We start from the raw sequence: 22,742 nt of genomic DNA on the forward strand, positions 1-22,742 counted from the left end.
GCACCTATTTTTCCCCCAGCTCATCCAGGGGATTGAATCAGTGACCTTCTTCTCTAAATTATGGCTCTTACACACACACACACGAAAAACATACAAAGGCTTTATTCAACAAGATCTCTACCGTTGCTAAAGCATGGTTTTACAGTGCAAAATAACTTCCACCACAGTCCTCATCTTCTTCTGGACACAGCTACAGTGCGTCTCTCCTGAAATCAGTTTACAGCCCCAGGGTCCTAAATCAAAACATGGAAGGCCACAGGTTGACTGCACACACACACTCACACTCTCACACACACACAATGTACAAAATGCAATGACATTTGCGGCAGGTTTGATATTTTTTTTCTTTTCTTTTTTCTCATTGATTCGAACCGTTGAAGCTTTGACCGTCACTGTTCCGAAAAGACACAGAGCCATGGACATAGTTACCATGGCGATTAAGATTGATCGCTGCCATGGCAACAGCAGCAGCAACAATAACCACAACAACAGGATGAGCTCCAGCAGGTGCAAGAGTGAACCAGGCGAGTTCGAGTGCGTTTGGCACATTCAGTCACGATCCCCGTTCGGTTCGGTCCAGTCCGGGACGGTTCTGTTCAGTGATCGACTGAAAAACAAGGAGCAAGGAGATCTAGAAGACGTAGATCTTGTCTCTGCGGATGGTGTCCAGGTCGTCATCCATCGTCAGGAGCACCTGAGAGAGGAAGAAGAAGCAGGTGAGTGAAGAGAAATCCAGAGACACACTGGACCGGACTCAGTGTCCACACGGTTCTGGACTCACCAGGAAGGAGCCAAACATGGCGATGGACGACAAGAAGTGCCAGATGTCGTGATCGTCAAAAAACGAGAGAAGAATACAGTCCCTGTTGTGCTCACGAGACTCGGCTGGAGTTTTCTACACACACACACACAAGGAATGAGAGGGAGAATGGGCAACAGATTAAAGATCAGAGAATGGGAGGTAGAATAAGAGATGAATGAGAGATGGAAAGAATATAAAACATGAATGAATGATAGAAACATGGTTTCTGTGAGGCCTCAGGAAATGGGCGTGGCTAAGGTGGGATGTAAATCAGTGGTGTAACTAAACAGTCCTCCATTTTGGTTCAGTGGTTTCACAGAGGTACAGCTGTAGCAGAGGAGAGTGTTATTAGCTCTGCTTTTACTTCAGAGGAGGCCAGCTACAAAAACCAAACGGATGAGGATTCTTCCTACTGTCGGCCTGAGAAAAGAGTCTGCGGCGTTTCACCGCCTCATCGCTGAGCTTCAGTAAGACGAACAGCAGTTTAAAGAGTTCAGGAGTAAAAAAAAAAAAAAAATGCTGCAGCATGCCTGGTTTTCAACCAGCCTAAAAGAGCACATGTCACGCCCCTGTTAGTTGAGCTGCACTGGCTACCCTTATCTGTTTTAAAACTGCAACTATCAGTGCTTGCTCCATGTTGGCCCAGACAGACACATCATAGGTCACACGGTCAGAGCAGCAGCGCTACTGGTCGAGGGACACGAATACACAGGTCAAAGTTCACCACAGTTGAACTCAATGCGAAATTCGCAAATTTATTTTATTCGTCCAGAAGTCACCTACGTGAAATTTGCCTGAGGCTGCAATTCTCAAATGATGTGAAACGCCCACAATATGTTCTCAGAGAGAGAGAGAGAGAGAGAGTGAGACTCACCTGCCAGGTACTGAGACCCTGAAAGAAAAAGAAGAGAGCGAAGCCCCACACCACCGCAGTGAAGAGGATACACACCAGCGCCAAACACTTGATCCTCTCTCCACTCCTCAGCTAAACACACACACACAGTTAGTTTAGGTAATGGTGACAGTAGTAAATGAAGAAACAAACCAGAAATTCAGGACACAATCCTGGCACCTGATGGAACATACCATTACACCTTAAAAATGGTACAGCAATTACAGTCTGGCACCCAAGCTCCTTCAAATTAATCAGTCCACCTTAAATGCTTACACTGTCTCCCAAATTGTTCATAAAAATCTCCCATTCCACATTAAATACTGCATGATTTAAGGTGGTAGGAGGTAGAAGTGACACTGCATTACACAGTTCACTGAGCCCGAAGAAACCACCTCCCTCCCGCGGTGCTGGTCCTGATCCAGACACTGTTTAGAGTGTGAACGTTGTTTACCTTCATGATGATGTAGAAGGCGAAGTAGAGCAGCAGGTTACAGATGGCGATGGCCAGGAGGTACGAGGCAAAGTCGTTTGGCCTTTTAATCAGACCATACGCAGCTCTACACACACACACACACACACACACACACACACACACACACACCTCGCTTTTAACTGAATCTAAAACAGAATTATAAATGATCTCAATATAACAGCAGACAGGAAGTGTGTGTGTGTGTGTGTGTGTAAATGTGTACTTACAGAGACCAGTTTACAATGTTGCCCATCACAAGCAGCACCATTCGATCCTTCACAATGAAACAACACACATTAGACTTGGTGTGACAGAGAGAGACAGACAGAGAGAGAGAGCGCGCGAGAGAGAGAGCGCAAGAGAGAGTGTGAGAGCGAGAGAGAGAGAGCGAGCGCGCAAGAGTGCGAGCGCAAGAGAGAGAGAGCGAGCGCGCAAGAGTGCGAGCACAAGAGAGAGAGAGCGCAAGAGAGAGCGAGCGCGCAAGAGAGAGCGAGCGCGCAAGAGTGCGAGCGCAAGAGAGAGCGAGCGCAAGAGTGCGAGTGCAAGAGAGAGAGAGTGCAAGAGAGAGCAAACGCAAGAGAGAGAGAGTGCAAGAGAGAATGTTGATTCAGCTGTAGCAGTCAGCAGGTGTGTGGCTGATGGAGCGTGGGAGAGGGGGTGGATTAATATGGGAGGCCGTCTAGGGCAAATACACTGAAACACTTGCGCACTACACTGAAATACTTGCACAACACACCGAAACACTTGCGCACTACATTGAAACACTTGCGCACTACACTGAAACACTTGCGCACTACACTGAAACACTTGCGCACACTACACTGAAACACGTGCACAGTACACACTGAAACATTTGCACTACACTTCACATACACTTGTGTATATATATTAAACATGACGTGTGTGTGTGTGAGAGAGAGAGAGAGAGAGAGAGAGAGAAGAAGCACTCAGCTGTGTAGCACAGGGTACTAATTCCTAATGACTAATTCCTGTGCTCTGTGTCTTTTCAGAGATGAACAAACATTTGTTCTTATTATTTTTTATTAGTCTTTTCATATTTGATCAGCCATTGCGTATTTCTGGTAACAGTGAGGATATCCGTAATTTTTTGCGTGATGTCCTGCGTTGTGTGGAATCCATACAAGATGACCCGCTACACAGACACTACACTGAACTGGAGCACCACACAAGAACCATTCAGTCCATCATACGTGTAGTTGGGCGCAGAGAAGGGCCTGTGGTGAGAGAATGCACGACTCTTTTGGAGTCTTTATATCAGTGTCTAATTCTCATTTTACAACAATCTCCGGGCCAAAGACATCAAGGCAACAATATTCTCATAATTCCTCCAACAACTTCCAGTGGCACGTCCGGTCGCCCACGGTATGATTTAACAGCAGACCAGATTATTCACTGCCTAAATCTGGGATTTAATTGGCAAAGAATCGCTTCCATTTTTGGAATTGATTGACAAGTGTGCAAGTGTCTCAGTGTAGTATGCGCAAGTGTTTCAGTGTAGTGTGCGCAAGTGTTTCAGTGTAGTGTGCGCAAGTGTTTCAGTGTGTAGTGTGCGCAAGTGTCTCAGTGTAGTATGCGCAAGTGTTTCAGTGTAGTGTGCGCAAGTGTTTCAGTGTGTAGTGTGCGCAAGTGTCTCAGTGTAGTATGCGCAAGTGTTTCAGTGTAGTGTGCGCAAGTGTTTCAGTGTATTTGCCCTAGACGGCCTCCCATAGATTAATAAATGGAAAGATGTTTTCTACTCACGATGTACATGGGTCCGCTGCACTGACGGATACAGTCTGTGTAAATCACGTACAGCATCCTGCGCAGGATTCCAGAGTCTACCACACACACACACACACACACACACAACTGTAAAACACTCCAGTAATAGCAGGTTTTTATTTCTCATGTAGCAGTAAAGTAAAGTAAAGACCCAATCCACCCCCACCACCTCCCCACATTTTTCTAAGTGTTCTCTCGCCCCTTGGAGCTGAGTTACAGGGTGCAGTGGTTAAAATCTCCATCAGAACACAAATAAAACAGAGCAGCGCTTCACTCCCAGACGACTAGCGCCGCTCTGTAGCAGCTCTGCACCAGTCTGCAGTGATATCAGAGGAGCTGCTGGACTTTAGTTACATTTAGGGCCTCATTCTCCTTCAGAAGAGTTCCACAATCAGAGATTACCCCCCTCTCCTCACGCTTCTGTGATATGGAGCTCAGCTCAGATTCTCATTCTGCAGAGTTCTGTTCACACTTACATTTCCACCTTAAATGATGCAGAATGTAATTCTTTCATTACTTAAGTACTTTATTACTGCAGATCTACAGCTAACTCCAGAGACCTCAGCTGCTTCTCGTGCTGTTTTCTGCTCGTTCTGAAGTAAATGCCATAATCCACTGAAACTACATTAAACTCTGTGGGTTACTTTGAGTCACAAGGCGTAAGAACCCTCCGTTTGGAGCGTGACTCATTACAGTTTAAAGAGCCATGTCCCTAAGGGACACAGGAGTAGAGGTAAGTGGCAGGGGTAAGAGGTGAAACAGGATTGGGCATTATTTTATGGTGCAGTGAAATAAAGCAGACGTTACGTCGCCCCCTACACTTCCTCCAGTGAACTGCGGTCTGTGAGAAAGGCCTCCAGAGGACAGCTGTGTCCCAAACCTGGGCTGCGTCTCTGGATTGTTACGCCAATGAAATGTGTTTCCCATCCTTCGTGTCTCCGGATTATTTATAGATAGAGGGATGGATGGACAGAGAGAGAGAGAGAGAGAGACTGTGTGTGTGTGTGTCTTACCCAGTCTCCAGCGACCCATGTAGTAGAGCTGAGTGCTGAGTAGCAAGGTGGCAAAGATATGAATCACAGAAAAAACTATCCAGAACGCTGTATTACCCTTCCCAAACACCTAGAGAGAGGAGAGAGAGAGAGAGAACGAGAACTTAAAGCTTAATTATGTTTTCTCTGTGTGTAATTATTTATTTTCTGAAGGAGAAACAACCTGGTTCCCTTCAACATTACAATAATAACTACTAAAGTAAAATGTCACTGTGTTCTGTGTGTGTGTGTGCGCGCGTGTGTGTGTGTACACACCACTCCGAGCACAGAGAAGAAGATGACCGCGGCGAGGCAGGCGTACGCTGTGTAAGCGCTGGCGTTAATGTCTGGGTGTCTCTTCTGATACAGCTTCAGCATACACAACCCAGCTATCATATACATGAAGGACGTGTCTGAGAGAGAGAGAGAGAGAGAGACAGAACAAGAAAGAGAGCGAGAGAGACAAACAGAGAATGAGAGAGACAGAGAGAGAGCGCGAAAGAGACAGAGAGAAAGAGAGAGAAGGCAGAATTAGGCTGATTTCCACTCTACATAACTATACAAAAACAAGCTCTAAATTTCTGGATGCATTTGAAGACAAGTCCAGAGAAACGCTGCATTTTAAAGCACTACAGAGTCAAGAACTGACCCCTGAAAAGAGCTCCCTCAGTCCGCTGGTCCTGAGGCTTATTAACCCTCTAACATCTTCTAACTCACACCAGCCTCGCTCCAGTGCTGCTCTACAGCCAAAACTCAACATTCACCACATCATCTGGAGCATTGAGAAAAAGACATTCACAATCAGAGTAAATTAGAACGCTATAGGACTCTAAAAACAAAGTATAAACTGGAAGAGTATCTCTCGTCTGTCAGAGACACAGAGCAGAGACGGATCCTGACCAGGTACAGACTCAGTGACCACAGTCTGGCCGAAGAAAAGGGCAAGTTTAAAAAGTCATGGCGCCCCAGAGACTGTGTGTTCACTGTACGACAGACGAGGCTTAAACAGAACTGCACTTTCTCCTTCACTGTGAAAAATATACGTGAAACTTTTACACAAAAATTCATTAAAATAATTCCACAATTTCAACAACGTACAGAACTGCAGAAATTACAAATAATTCTGGGTGAGGGACACACGGCAGCCCTCGCCGCTATATAACAGCATGTCACCACCTGAGAGACAGTGGGTAAAACCAACAAACCCCTACACTACCGAACCCCGCCCCCAAACCCCTACCCTGCTGAGCCCCGCCCCCAAACTCCTACCCTACCAAACCCCGCCCCCCCAAACCCCTACCCTGCTGAGCCCCGCCCCCCAAATCCCTACCCTGCTGAGCCCTGCCCCCAAACTCCTACCCTACTGAACCACACCCCCCCAAACTCCTACCCTACCGAACCCCGCCCCCCCAACCCTACCCTGCTGAGCCCCGCCCCCCAAACCCCTACCCTGCTGAGCCCTGCCCCCAAACTCCTACCCTACTGAACCACACCCCCCCCAAACTCCTACCCTACTGAACCACACCCCCCCAAACTCCTACCCTACCGAACCCCGCCCCCCCAACCCCTACTCTGATGAGCCCCGCCCCCCAAACTCCTACCCTACCGAACCCCGCCCCCCCAACCCCTACCCTGCTGAGCCCCGCCCCCCCAACCCCTACCCTGCTGAACAACCCAAATGTGTCCCACATGGTTATTAACTGTAGTTTTGTTGTTGTAGTTGTAAATTTCTGTTTAAATACCTTGATCATCCTCACTGGTATAATGTTTTAGCAACACTGTACCTTACACACTAATAAAGCTTTCTGAATTCTGACACAGCGAGAGAGAGGCGCTTCAGAACTTTTAAAAGGTCACCAGACATGTATTAGCTTCAACACTGATGTCTCTTTATTTCATGTTTATATTGTATTTTCTCAGGAGTCTCAGAAACACCTCGGAGGACTGCTGTAGACTGTAGGGACACCTCAGGAGAGTCTGCCTCAGACACCCCACTAATGATGTGGCTCAGACACCAGGCCTGTTTCTACTGAACCTACGGGCCACTCACAACCCACACCACATTACAACTTCTCAGAGAGAGATACAGGGGGAGAGAGACAGAGCGAGAGAGAGATACAGGGAGTTATAGAGGGGGAGAAATGGTGGGGGGCAGCGTACCGAACTGGAAGTTGGTGTAGTTGGGGCAGACGTGGTAACAGGCGCTCAGCAGCCCCTCCATCATCAGAGCGGTCCCCATCGCATAAAACAGACCGAAGTGCTTCGGAATACCACACTCCTACAGAGAGAGAGAGAGAGAGAGAGAGAGAGAGAGAGAGAGAGGGAAAGCGAGAGCGAGAAGAAAGAGAAGAGAGAGAGAGAATCATTAATAATAAGAAGAATATGTTAAAGAGGAAGGTACCTATTATTATTACCTGTATAAAATTGTGCATTTGCAGAAAAAGGGTAGAAGTGTGTGTGTGTGTGTGTGTGTGTGTCTCACCACTGCTGTGATGTCGTTGCGGATTACTGCTCTGTTGTGTAGGATGTCTCTCTGCAGCACGATCAGCAGAAACAACAGCCCCAGCATCACGTAGCCCAGGTTACTCAGGATGTTGTTGAAGGAGCTGCTCACGTGCGTGCACGCACACACACACACACACACACACACACAGTTTGGATTACATCATATAAAAACATTTGTATTTGACGTTTAAACAGTGAATCCAGGCCTCGGGCGAATCCAGGGCTCAAGGTCATAGTCGGGGTTGTGACTGAGGTGACATTTTGTAAACTGACATTAATCGAGTTTCATTACTTTATTAATAACACAAACAGCAGTGAAACTGAAAAATAATGGAGAAGACAGAAGTGGACACGTCTGTACAATCAAAGAGCACAATAACGGACGCTGACAGACTCTTATTCAGTTCCCTGAAGTGAGCCCCACCACCACAGACACTGGAGAACACTCAGAGACGACACCGTCCACCGTCACTGGAGCGGTGTGCACTCATGTGTCTGTTCAGAGGGGATTCCCACAGGGGGCTGGGGTAATGTCGTTCTACCACAGGACCTCAGTCAAATTTATGATGGATTTGTATTTAAACTGGTCTCTGGACTCTTTCCTGAAACAGGAGCACACACTGAAACAGTCTCCTCCGACACGACGAACAGAATCACAGTGCCCCATTTCCACAGGGTACTCCACAAAGCAGGGTTTCTCAGCCCGGAGACGAGGACCGTAGGAAAGTTCCTTGGCTCTTCTCCTATTGGACACAACTGACTTGAGGCTGAAGTTATCTGGATAAACTCAGAGTAACCCAGTGACACTCCTGAAATTTCATTTCTGCAAAAACTAAACTCCCACACCTTCCTCCCCCTCACCTCAGAGCCCCCAGGGGGTGGGCGCACAGGAAGTTGTAGTAGCAGATGTCTTGGTTTCCTGTCACATTCACAACCTATTAATAAACACACAAACAGCTTCAGTCAGAAAAGCACGGATCTGTCCATCATCAGGATACATGTCCAAAAGTGTGTGGACACCCCTCATACAGAGTCAGGCTCTTGTTTTTGGTGAAGGAGGATGTGTCGGAGCAGCTGCACACGATCCTAATCCCAAAATGTTCATCTAGAGGGGTATATATTATATACTGCCCCCACCACATCAGGCTGAGGGGCAGTGGGACTGTGTTCTCTGGAGTGATGGAGCTCAAATATCATTGGGGCGAACTGGAGGTGGTGTCCACAAATCTTTGGTCATCGTGTGTGTGTGTGAGCGAGAGATCCGCTGCTGACCGTCTGGTAGGTGATGACCAGCTGGATCACGGGCAGTGCGTAAAACACAGCGATGGTGGCGATGTTCCTGTGGAGAGGACAACAGTCAAAACCATGCTCCAGACTTCAGTCAGTTCACAACTAAAGAGCTGGGATTAAAATATGAACTAGAATTAATCTCTAATGGGATTCACACCTAGAACCAGAGACTAAACAAAGACAGAAATAAACAGCAGTGTTTTCTCACCAGAAGTAGATCTGATATTTCTTGTTCAGGACACGTTTATCTTTGCGAGCAAGATCAGACACACACAGGTATTTCTGCAGAGAGAGAGAAATAGAATATAAAGTGTCAGAGCGAGAAAGAGTGAGATAGACAGAGACAGTGTCAGAGAGAGAGAGAGAGAGACACACAGAGACAGAGAAAAACAGAATGTCAGTGTCAGAGCGAGAGAGACAAACAGAGAGGGAGAAAGAGAGAGAGAGAGAATGTCTGGGGAAAGACCTTGGTGCGGACGATGTTTTTGTCTGAGTCGATGTCGTTCAAAGTGTCGTAATCATCTTCTTCCACTGAGCTCAGAGACTCCTGACGACAACGACCCACTGTGTCCAAAGAGCGCTCTGAGAGAGAGAGAGACAGACAGACACAGACAGAGAGAGAGAGAGAGAGAGAATGTTATTTAAAATAAATGAAAATTTGAATCATGGGTCGAGCGGCTGAAATTAAACTCATGCTGTCACCGTTTTAAAACGATAAAATTCATAAATCACTTTTCTATGTTTTTCACTGATTTGCCATGGACTTGATCCAAAATCTCATTATTGATTATTTACACTGACACTTATTGATTCTGATGATTTATTTTCTGTGTAAGGCTTTTATTTCTGATCAAATCTGACTAAAGAAACCCTGCAGATTGGCTGAGGGCAATGATTGGGGGTGTTGATTTGGCAGTGAGGGATGGTGATTGGTCGACAGAGCGAGTGGGCGTGTCACCGAAGCGGAAGGCTACGTGGTGTGAGACGACTGGCCGACGCTTGAACGGCTCCTGCCCTGAACGACAGAAATAAAGCAGTCAGACACAAGAGCACATCCGGGGGCAGCCAGCGAGGAGCTGGGGGTGGGGCTTTGGAAATCTGTAACAGGCTTCAACAGGGATCTGGGAATGTTTAACACACAATACGTAGAGAATATTTTACCCATGTATCCGTAGTTTCCATCAGTGGATGCCAAGCTGTCCGTCACAGGTTCAGAGCTCATGGTGCTGCCGTTATCAGCTGCAGAGGGAACAGGGAAACTGAGGGTACTGATTTATTTTATGAACAACTCGTCTTTAAATAAGTTAAAAACCACAAGGGGTATCCCAGGTGGTCACTAAGTTAAGTATTGATTGACCGTTTCTATGGTAATCCAAGTAGTTGCTGAAGTAATGTTTTGCTGTTACAATGTTATGCCATGCGCGCGCGCACACACACACACAAAACTCACCAAAAGAGCCGTATTCATACGGAGAGGCTGGAGTCAGGCCTTTACCTGCAAAGAGGCACACAGTATTTAATCACATAAATACACACACACACACACACACACACACACACACACACACACACACACACACACACACACACACACACACACACACACACACACACACACACACACACACACACCCCAAAGAAAAGCAAAGATTTAAAATCGTACTATAAGGAATATACAAAAGAAAGCAATTTTAATTTAAAGGAACACTATGTAATTTGTGTTTTTTGCTCCTAGGGCTCCCCCTTGTGTAATTTATTGTTACAGCACTCTACTGAAATCAATTGGGAAAAGGTTTCCTACCCTCCTTCAAAAATGCCATAGTTCAGTTTCTGCAGTGCTGAGCCCAGAGGAGCAACGACAGAGGCTCTATCCCCTCTATTACAGCTCAGTAATAAAACAAAAGAATAGAAACATACAATTCTGCTTCGTGGCTGTTAAATGAGGGTTAATTATGGGTTAATGACAGAAAAAAAAATTAAAAAAAGATCTAATTTAAAGCCAGCCCCAAACCCACCTCCCCACCCCCGGAAACTAAATCAGATTTTATTAAAACCAGCTAAAGTTTAGCTAAAGCTAAACTTCAAAGGAGCAGTCAGTCATTTTTACAATCAACACCAATCTGGCAATATTTAAGAAACTGTTTATTATTAGTACATTGCTTCTCTTAAGTGTAACACATGAGAAAAAGAAGCCAACTGCTCTATCATCCCACAATCAACCAGTTTATTCTCCACAGAGCAGGTCCCCCACACTGGGGGAGCCCTGTACTTCCTTTAGAATCTATGACACATCCAGTCCAACAGGTGTCAGCGTCATTGGTTTGATGTAAAGGAGAATCACGGGAGAAAATGACTGACTGCTACTTTAACGTTAGTGAAGAATAATCATTGAGGGTAACTGAGGACAGGAAAGTGTCTGGTGCTGTATTTTTTTAATTCAGTGCCAAGTGACCTCAATAACACACACACACACACACCTAACTGTTACTGTGTTAGAAACACAAATGCAAACACACAGACTACGTTTCTTACCTAAGAGTGAGGCTGATGCATTTAGAGAGATGAAGAAAGAAAGAAAGAAAGAAAGAAAGAAAGAAAGAAAAAGAAGGTGAAGAGAGACAGAAAAAGAAGACAAAGAAAGAGAGAAACAGGACATGGAAATAAAACCAAAGAAAGAGTGGAAGGGAATGGGGTAGAGAAGCATGGAGAAAGACAAAGAGAAGCAGCAAAGAGGAGGAAGAGAACCAAAGGAATGAGAGAGAGAGAGAGAAAGAGAGGGAGAGAGAGAGAGAGAATCATAAATCAGAACAGTGACAGTGCAGTTTGCACTGCTGTAAATCTGTGTTGTTTTATCTGAACTGTTATTACAGTGTTTCACATGAGACAAGTGTAAAACACTCAGAGAAACACTCTGAAAACTGGCCCTGCCTCTCAGCACTGTCGTGGTCCTTAGCAACCGGTTACTAGGTTACCTGTCTCTGCAGGGGACATGTCACCTGGCTTCAGAAACCCCTCCCTCTTTCTGTTCATCCAGAGAGAGAGAGAGAGAGAGAGAGAGAGAGAGAGAGAGAGAGAGAGAGAGAGAGTGTGAGTGAGTGAGTGAGTGTGTGTGTAAAGGCTGATGTGTGATCAATGTGATTAACCCTGTGGAGAGTGAAATAACACACACCTCTTGTTCTCGACGCAGGCCACCAGGAAGGTCAGGACATAGAAGGACAGGAAAATGCCCAGACAGAACAGCATCCCCACTACGTACACCTCGGCTGTAGCAGGGGAACAAGGGCACGAGGGAACGAGGTGGTCAGGGCAGGAAAAAACACCTTTAAATCATAAATTAATCCTAAACTCAGGTATAACTCACAGTTGATGGCAGGAGAGACCACCACATCCAGGGATTTACTCCGGTTCCCAGCATCCATCAGCTCATCTGAGACAGAGAGGACACACCACAGCACGTATTAGGAGCTCGCACAGGATGCGATTGACAGTTACATGAAACCTCGGTGCTGTGATGGGCCGTTACATGAAACCTCGGTGCTGTGATGGGCCGTTACATGAAACCTCGGTGCTGTGATGGGCCGTAACATGAAACCTCGGTGCTGTGATGGGCCGTAACATGAAACCTCGGTGCTGTGATTGGCCGTAACATGAAACCTCGGTGCTGTGATTGGCCGTTACATGAAACCTCGGTGCTGTGATTGGCCGTTACATGAAACCTCGGTGCTGTGATTGGCCGTAACATGAATCCTCGGTGCTGTGATTGGCCGTAACATGAATCCTCGGTGCTGTGATTGGCCGTAACATGAATCCTCGGTGCTGTGATTGGCCGTAACATGAATCCTCGGTGCTGTGATTGGCCGTTACATGAATCCTCGGTGCTGTGATTGGCCGTTACATGAATCCTCGGTGCTGTGATTGGCCGTTACATGAATCCTCGGTGCTGTGATTGGCCGTTACATGAAACCTCAGTGCTGTGATTGGCCGTAACATGAAAGCTCAGTGCTGTGATTGGCCGTTACATGAAACCTCAGTGCTATGATTGGCTGTAACATGAATCCTCAGTGCTGTATAACATGAATCCTCAGTGCTGTGATTGGCTGTAACATGAATCCTCAGTGCTGTGATTGGCTGTAACATGAATCCTCAGTGCTGTGATTGGCTGTAACATGAATCCTCAGTGCTGTGATTGGCCGTTACATGAAACCTCAGTGCTGTGATTGGCCGTTACATGAAAGCTCGGTGCTGTGATTGGCCGTTACATGAAAGCTCGGTGCTGTGATTGGCCGTAACATGAAAGCTCGGTGCTGTGATTGGCCGTAACATGAAAGCTCAGTGCTGTGATTGGCCGTAACATGAAAGCTCAGTGCTGTGATTGGCTCACCAGGTAAGAGAGGGTAATACTTGAGCGGTCCACCACACGCCTCGTCTTCCGTCTTCACCACAACCACCACGTAGAAACTGTTACTCGGGAAGTCCTTCCTCTGAGCACAGGACACAGGGAGGTAAGAGCTGAAGCGAATCACTGCCTCGTACCTCACTCAAACACACTCACTTTTTGACTGTAAACATCATACAGGTGCCGCAGTAATGGAGCTCACACACGTGTGAATATTACCTGCACTGTAATGGCTCCCTTCTTGGTCATGGTCTGATACATTCCAATAAAGGCCACGTTGTTGTCCAGATCATAAACAGGGCACTGGAGAAAATGAAGAAGGAAGGGGCATTGAAAAACAGCCCATGATTTGATGTTAAACCATTTAACAAGTGCACAATGAAGGCCACTACACACTAGCCACTCTCAGCTCTATTTACTGAGGATTACCCCTAAACCAGCATGTGTGTGTGTGTGTATGTTTGTGTGTGTGTGTGTGTGTGTGTGTGCCTCAAACCTGAATATCCTGAATAGACATGACAGAGCAGGGGAACTCCTTCCCAGAATTCACTTTGACGATGACTGTGTCCACACCGTCGGGAAAAACATATTTAAAGAACTGTAAACAAAGCAAAAGGCAACACTCAACTCAGAACGGGAGCTCATTAGGGGATCTACTTTGAAGTTGGGATTTTACTGTGTCTGCTAAATCTTAGTAAAACACCATTATATCCTTTATCATTATTTACTTATTATTTAATAGTGACTCTGTCTCCCAGTGGATTAAGAACTGTTCCTAACACAAAGACACCATTTACACTAGGGCTGGTGTGTGCTGAGTATCTGGATTTATTTTTATTATTATTATTATTTTTATTATATTATTATACTTTATTATTATAAAGTATAAACTCATCAGAGACACTTTTCCACCAGACTGAGAGCCCATGAGGAGGGTGTGAGACGTACTGCACGTAATTCAGTCAAACTGGGTCTTTAACAGTGGTACTCCACTATTATAAACAAAAATGCTCCTCATTTCTGCATTCACTGTCCTCTTTTTGGAATTTACACACTCCTCTTTTATTATATACACAGCACTTCAAGCATGAATGCAGCTCAAAGTGCTTTAAAGAAATCCTTTGTAATTATATCGTAATTACAAAATCATAATTAAAAATGTAAACTTGAGTTATCGCTCCTCTTTTGAGTTTACACTCCGCTTTCTGCATTAATGCTCCTCTTTCTCTTTGCTCTTTTCTGCATTTTTTAGTTCACATTCCATTGTTTTTACTCATATTTTCTGAGATTTTTTTTACTGTTTTTACATTTTTAATAGTTATTTTCCAATACTGACTCCGTACACATACACCTACATGCTGTCTACAGCTGATGTGGTCACAACGCAGCCCCTAGAGAGCGCCGCTGAGGCCAGAGAGGCAGGAAACACTCCCTCAGACGAGAGGAAAACCACAGAGGAATCAAGACCCAGCACACAGTGTTCTGCCCTGGGCGCCCTCCACAGCCCGGGATCACAAAACCAACAGGTTTAACCAGGGCCAGAATGTCTAGAGTTAGGCTCCAGAAATGTAGTATATTGTTAGAAACAGCTGATTGATTTCAGCAAAACAGCACCTTATTCAGAGAAAAAACAAAACAAAGGCTTCGTGTCTAACATAATCCTCTTTCAGGAAAGGAACCTCAAAAACTCAACTCACGAGAGGCTTACTCCTGCATTTCACACGTTTCTTTCCTTTGAGAGCTTTCACACTGAACTACTTTCACATTTTTGTCTCTTTGTTGAACATCAGCTGACTGTCAGATGCAGTCTTTCAGATTCTGATGCTCTGTGTTTTTTAAAAAAAGTGACAAAACAGAGGACAAAGTAGAAACAGAGTCGGTTCTCTCTCTCTCTCTCTCTCCTAAAGTGGACTTTAACCTGCCAGCTCACAGACCGAATGACATCATGCTCTAATGACCCAGGTCTGAAATCCTGATCCTGGAGCAGCTCTAAAGTGGTACTCTGTCTCTGTTTGCTTGTTGTTACACACACACACACACACAACGTTGGTAGAGGCACATAAATCATTTTACATAAAAATATTTAATTTAAAAAATATTTAATATAGCATTGTTACATTAAGACAAAAGTCCGTTGGCCTGAGGTGCCTAGAAATCACCCTTTACAAGTTCAGAATGAGTCAAAATTTGAACTTCTTCTTTTACTCTGCTTTCTTACATTGCATCACTGACACACACACACACACCCTGACCGTATTCTGATCTAGTGACCTGGTCTAGGATTCCTGCTGGGTGTTTTATAATCTGTAAAATTGACCGTGGTCATATGAAGGGTATAGAGCACTTTGATAAGAGAAGCTATATTCATGGGTCCGTCATATGATGAACCTGTCCATTTCACTGCAGCAAAGATTTCAGCTCTCATTTCTAAGAACGAGCAAAAGTCAGTCAACTTTAAGCAAAGCAGATCTGCTGAGGACAACAACAACAAAGAGTGTGTGTGTGTGTGTGTGTTCACAAACCTGGGGCTGGGATGGAGTTGCATTGAAGCTGAACTTCTTATCTGTCCTGAAAAAAAAAACAAGACAGTTCAGGAAACAAATTAGTTTTAATAAAGAATCGAACTTTTTTTGTCGTCCCTGAGTGAACCGCTTTATGCTCCGCAGAGCAGGTGGCCACCTTGGGGTTTATTACAGCATCTTTGTTAATTACAAAGATTAAAGTCACAAGTATTAAAGTGGACATACCCCTCCCACTTCTCTAAAGTAGAGGACAGTTCTGTTTCTTAAAAAAACCTGTGACTTGCTCTGTTCCAAACCCCACGAGCCCCACAGCAGTGTTCTCCCCCTGTGTAAACAGCCCTGTTCAGCACCTGTTCCTTTAAATGATAATGAGCCTCTCGCTGTTCACCCTGACCCCGAGCGCACAGCAGTGAGGAACAGGAGTAGTGAGAGAGAAAGGGGAGTCAGGTGTGTTCCAATGACAATTTCTATTATTGAAACCAATCAAAAGCTGGAGCAGCCCAACTTTACTGTTTAATTACCTACAAATGTTTTTTGCGAAATTGACAGCAACTGTTTGGTTAGCGATGTTAGGGTCATATATTAAACTGTCTGAGGTGCCTAGAAATCACCCTTTACCAGTTCAGAATGAGTCAAATCTGGAATATTTAAACTTCTTCTTTTACTCTGCTTTCCTACATTGCATCACTGACACACACACACACACACACACACACACACACACACACACACACACACACACACACACAGGATTCTGACCCAGTGACCTGGTCTAGGATTCCTGCTGGGGGTTTTTGCTGGGGGAGCACACAGAAGCGAGCACTGTGATTGGACAGACTCAGACGAGGGGGCGGGGCCATTCTAAAGTCTCTGCACTTGACGTCAGAAACGGAGCAGAATCAGAACGACTCGTTTTAACCCGTGTTTTCAGACTTGTGCAGAGCACAGTAAACTGACTGGGGTCTTGTTTCACAGTGTGTGGGTTGGTGGACTTTAAAAGGAACACTAAGTAAGATGAGTTTCTCACTCTTGGGGCCTCCCCTGGAAACCCACATTCATGTTGGAGGGCGAGGGAGGGAAGTGGTGTCCTACCCTTCTCTAAAAGATACCTAGTACCAATTCTGTAGTAGCAACATCAGAGTGTCTGTTTTCCCTATTACAGCTCAGTGAAATATCACAGTGATTTTTAAGCTGTAACTTTAAGCTAAAAATATTATATAGCATTCCTTTAATGTCTATAATAACGGAGCTAAACAATCCCTCTGCAGGCTGACTTTGTGTTTGTGGATTCTGGTTATGAGGTTCTGTTATCAGTCTGCTCTGGATATGACGAATGAATCAGCCGTACGCTATCAGCAGTGCGACATCACCATCCCTCTGTCAGACTTTGACCACCGTGTGGAGGCTCTGCTGATACGACACTACAGTGTTATGTAGATGATGATGATGATGACGAGGATGGAACTGGGTTGTTGATGATGATGATGAAAGATTAAACAATGAAATTCAGACTCACTGCAGATTGAAGCTTTCCACTCTGCTGACCCGCAGCCGATACTGGACGCCGGTGGAGGACAGAGTCGAGACATCGACATAAAAAAACTGAGTCTCGGACACCGTTGGGGGCTGACAAAGCGTCCGCCCCACATCAGTGTACTGGTACTTCCTCTGATATCTACACAGAGAGAGAGAGAGAGAGAGAGAGAGAGAGAGAGAGAGAGAGAGAGAGAGAGAGACACACACAGAGAGAGACAGAGAGACGAACAGACAGAGAGAATATTATCACTATCATCATTAAGTACTTCTCTGACATCTTTGGTAACAGTTGTTTATTACATTTCACACCAAGTCTAAGAAAGTATAAATTGAAAGAAGGAAATAGCTTAAAAACAAATAAATAAACCAAAAGAGGAAGGGAGGAAGAAACAATGAAATGAAAGTGGTGGGAAAAGAGAAAAAGGTGGAAGTTTTCAGTTTATTTCTCAGAAGCTGGGCTGAAGGTGGGGGGTGGGGGGGAGATGAAAAGAAGCAAAACAGAACTGGAACAAGACACAAAGAAAAGAATGAAAGAAAGAAAAAAGTTGCTAGTAAGGTAATGTTCTGTAGTTCCTAAAGCAGCTGGACACTGTGTGTGTGTGTGTGTGTGTGTGTGTGTGCACCTGACTGTGACCGCTGCGCAACACTGGAGCCTAAAGGCAATGAAAAGCCGTGTGACTGATGCTATTACTTTAAAGGGGAAGTTCATTTTTCCCACACTAGAGCCTCTCTAAACGTGTTTAGTGTGAGTTATAGACAGACACCTGTGATATTTTCAATATCAACCAACTGAATCATTTGTTAAAAACTTATTAAAATAAACCATAACCCCTCACTCCAATTGGACTCCAACTACAGGTGTGTTTCTGCTTGTGTTCCAGTGAGGTGCCTAAAATATCTCCCTTTACAAGTATGACAATGATATGATATTTAAACACTTAAATATTTCAGTATACGTTATTTACAGCATCTGCCACTGACTGACGGTCATTAGAGGGCGCTGTCGTCAGTTCATCACTCAGTTTTTAATTTAGTTTAAAAATATGAATATTCACAAAGCCGAGAGGTTTATGTTTGAGGGTGATGTCATGTTTCTTGTTTGTTTTTGAAGTTTTTCATCAATATCTGATTATTATCGTATAAACCCAAATGAAGAAATATATCGTGATATAAATTTTGTTTGTATCATCCAGCCCCAATTAGTTTAGAAAACCTTGAAAAAAATTTAACTTCTTTAACTCTGCTTTCCTACATTTCATCACAGTCTCTCACACACTCTCTCTCTCTCACACACACACACACAGACAGATTGGATTCTGACCCAATGACCTGGGCTCAGTGTAAAGCTACAGTTTGCAGAAACTGTAAAATCTGTTGCGAAATAAAGGGTAGAAACAGGTAGTTTGGTCAGTTTTATTGCATTCAGCCACATGACTGTTCATGAGGTCAGCCTTAATCTGATACACAATCAGAAGGGATTTACTGCTCCTTTCCCTCAGAAATCTGACACTTTCTGTCCGTATCGGCCCAACCCCAGGGTCAGTGAAAGGGCTAAACAGATCGGCCGCTGTGCGGACTGACCGGATCTGAGACAGCCGCGAGACAGGCGTTTACTCACAGGCCTCGGAGGATGAGAGGGACCTGGAAGGAAAGAACAGCCTGCTTTTGACGAACAACAAACAGGATCGGACTCTCGGCCGTCTCAGACAGGAGCTCCACAGACACTCGCACACCCTCAGTCTGAGAGAGAGAGAATAAAGCAAATATATTTAGCACTTCAAAACCACCATGAACCACAAACATCCCCCAAAAATATCATTCACACACAAAAGGTAATAAATTAATACAGTACCCTTACAGACCGTGTGTGTGTGTGTGTGTGCGCGTGTACCTTGTTCCTTGACACTGTGTGATTGAAGGAGTAGATGGTGTAGATGGTGTGTGTGTACCTTGTTCCTGGACACTGTGTGATTGAAGGAGTAGATGGTGTGTGTGTGTGTGTGTACCTTGTTCCTGGACACTGTGTGATTGAAGGAGTAGATGGTGTGTGTGTGTGTGTACCTTGTTCCTGGATACTGTGTGATTGAAGGAGTAGATGGTGTGTGTGTGTACCTTGTTCCTGGACACTGTGTGATTGAAGGAATAGATGGTGTGTGTGTGTGTACCTTGTTCCTGGACACTGTGTGATTGAAGGAATAGATGGTGTGTGTGTGTGTACCTTGTTCCTGGATACTGTGTGATTGAAGGAGTAGATGGTGTGTGTGTGTGTGTGTGTGTACCTTGTTCCTGGACACTGTGTGATTGAAGGAGTAGATGGTGTAGATGGTGTGTGTGTACCTTGTTCCTGGACACTGTGTGATTGAAGGAGTAGATGGTCTGGTTGTGGCTGGTCACTGTGTCCAGGTAAGGGACTCCAAACTCCGCATCTCTCTGGACCACGGTGGGGTCAGAGCTGCCCAAAGCCGCTGAAATACACAGTGCATTCACAAAACCCAAGAGGATCGACCTCAAACCGAGAGAAAAGGGTCTGGGTTTGGATTTCCAACATTTAGCCATAGTGCTTTCTTCATGTAGAGTCAAGTAACGAGTTTAAACGACGAATTTCTAACCAAACGTCGCTTTCTGAGGCGAACAAGCAGCAAATAAATCAGTTTATTGCGTGAAAAACAAAAAACAACAAAACGCACAGGACGCGTAGCTGGTGCTCTTTAAAAAACACAAAACACAGGTCCTCGCCTCTCAGGGCGATCAGGAGTGAGAAGTAGAGAAAGACAGAAAAAAATATCACAAAAATAACAGAAAAAAACAAAATGTTACAGCCCTTTTAGTGTCACATTTTCGCTTAAAAACAAAGCCAGTCATTTACTGTGTCGTTTAGCTCCAAGCTACAGGCTCCATATCCCTGTGTTTACGTTAACGAAGCTAACGTTAGCCGCTAAATGTGACAGAATAGCCCCAACATAACGACATTTTAAACTTAAAACCGCAAGAAATGTCTTTAAGGATGTAAGGTTATTTAAGATAAAGTCCTCCCTGGATTCTCCTCCCTCTGCCTCGGCTTTACGGAGCTCCTTACCCCGGTCCCTCAGCGGCGCTCTGTCCGCTCCTCTGTCAACAGTCTGGGCTCAAATATATACAAGGATCAGTAGCGCCCCCACACTGTACACAGACACAACACACCGTGAACACACACTACACAGACACAACACACCGTGAACACACACTACACAGACACAACACACCGTGAACACACACTACACAGACACAACACACCGTGAACACACACTACACAGACACAACACACCGTGAACACACACTACACAGACACAACACACCGTGAACAGACCGAGCACACACACTACACAGACCCAACACACACACTACACAGACCCAACACACACACTACACAGACACAACACACCGTGAACACACACTACACAGACACAACACACCGTGAACACACACTACACAGACACAACACACCGTGAACACACACTACACAGACACAACACACCGTGAACACACACTACACAGACACAACACACCGTGAACAGACCGAGCACACACACTACACAGACCCAACACACACACTACACAGACCCAACACACACACTACACAGACACAACACACCGTGAACACACACTACACAGACACAACACACCGTGAACAGACCGAGCACACACACTACACAGACCCAACACACACACTACACAGACCCAACACACACACTACACAGACACAACACACCGTGAACACACACTACACAGACACAACACACCGTGAACACACACTACACAGACACAACACACCGTGAACACACACTACACAGACACAACATACCGTGAACACACACTACACAGACACAACACACCGTGAATAGACCCAGCACACACACTACACAGACCCAACACACACACTACACAGACACAACACACCGTGAACACACACTACACAGACACAACATACCGTGAACACACACTACACAGACACAACACACCGTGAACAGACCCAGCACACACACTACACAGACCGAGCACACACACTACACAGACCCAACACACACACTACACAGACACAACATACCGTGAACACACACTACACAGACACAACACACCGTGAACAGACCCAGCACACACACTACACAGACCGAGCACACACACTACACAGACACAGCACACACACTACACAGACCCAACACACACACTACACAGACCCAACACACCGTGAACACACACTACACAGACACAACACACCGTGAACACACACTACACAGACACAACACACCGTGAACACACACTACACAGACACAACATACCGTGAACACACACTACACAGACACAACATACCGTGAACACACACTACACAGACACAACACACCGTGAACACACACTACACAGACACAACACACCGTGAACACACACTACACAGACACAACACACCGTGAACACACACTACACAGACACAACATACCGTGAACAGACCCAGCACACACACTACACAGACCCAACACACACACTACACAGACACAACACACCGTGAACACACACTACACAGACACAACATACCGTGAACACACACTACACAGACACAACATACCGTGAACACACACTACACAGACACAACATACCGTGAACACACACTACACAGACACAACACACCGTGAACACACACTACACAGACACAACATACCATGAACAGACCCAGCACACACACTACACAGACACAACATACCATGAACAGACCCAGCACACACACTACACAGACACAACACACCGTCAACACACACTACATAGACACAACACACACTACACAGACACAACACACCGTCAACACACACTACACAGACACAACACACCGTCAACACACACTACATAGACACAACACACACTACACAGACACAACACACTGCCAAAACACACTTCACACCATCAAAACACTCTACACAGACACAGCACACTAAACAGACACAACACCGTGAACACACTACACAGACAACACACTTGACGCCATCAAAACACTACACAGACACAGCGCACACACACACAGTGAACACACTACACAGACACAACACACCCTGAACACACACACACACACACACACACAACACACACTGAACACACACACGACACAACACACAGTGAACACACACACACACACACACACACAACACACACTGAACACACACACACACACACGACACAACACACAGTGAACACACTACACAGACACAACACACAGTGAACACACTACACAGACACAACACACAACACAAACCCAACATCATGAACACACACACACACACTGTATGCAAAAGACACATACACAGTAACACATTAAACACCAACACACTAAACAAACCCAACACTGTTAGTTTATAATGGATAAAAGTTGTTCTAAAGATGTCAAAAATGAGTTTGGAACATAATTCTCAATGAGTGATTTAAATAAACGAGAAACAGGAATGAAATGTGAAAAAGAGAAAACAGAAGTGAACAGCTGACTTTTATATC

At 45.2% G+C, this 22,742-nt stretch overlaps 1 protein-coding gene across 4 annotated transcripts; it reads right to left on the reverse strand.

The window, feature by feature from the left end:
• Positions 1–75: 75 nt before the first annotated feature.
• On the reverse strand, positions 76–20,353 carry sidt2 (SID1 transmembrane family, member 2). Of its 4 annotated transcripts, none has more exons than XM_066666764.1 (27): positions 19,569–20,353; positions 18,850–18,971; positions 17,212–17,370; positions 15,696–15,741; positions 13,670–13,771; positions 13,393–13,476; positions 13,159–13,258; positions 12,139–12,204; positions 11,947–12,040; positions 11,750–11,799; positions 11,310–11,321; positions 10,228–10,272; positions 9,939–10,016; positions 9,244–9,359; positions 8,986–9,059; positions 8,760–8,826; positions 8,349–8,422; positions 7,465–7,588; positions 7,143–7,260; positions 5,259–5,395; positions 4,965–5,073; positions 3,931–4,007; positions 2,397–2,443; positions 2,149–2,254; positions 1,677–1,787; positions 782–895; positions 76–694 (listed from the first exon to the last, which is right to left on the reverse strand). In XM_066666764.1, exons 1-27 carry the CDS (start codon positions 19,785–19,787, stop codon positions 632–634), a joined length of 2,514 nt encoding a protein of 837 aa, XP_066522861.1. In that variant the 5' UTR covers positions 19,788–20,353; the 3' UTR covers positions 76–631. The 4 variants fall into 4 exon arrangements, with proteins under 4 accessions (XP_066522861.1, XP_066522860.1, XP_066522863.1 ...); XM_066666763.1 differs by having other exon boundaries at positions 11,750–11,807; positions 11,946–12,040; XM_066666766.1 differs by lacking the exon at positions 11,310–11,321.
• Between the last annotated feature and the right edge of the window lie 2,389 nt (positions 20,354–22,742).

Source organism: Hoplias malabaricus, chromosome 1 (assembly GCF_029633855.1).
Source record: "Hoplias malabaricus isolate fHopMal1 chromosome 1, fHopMal1.hap1, whole genome shotgun sequence".
NCBI classification, from domain to species: domain Eukaryota; kingdom Metazoa; phylum Chordata; class Actinopteri; order Characiformes; family Erythrinidae; genus Hoplias; species Hoplias malabaricus.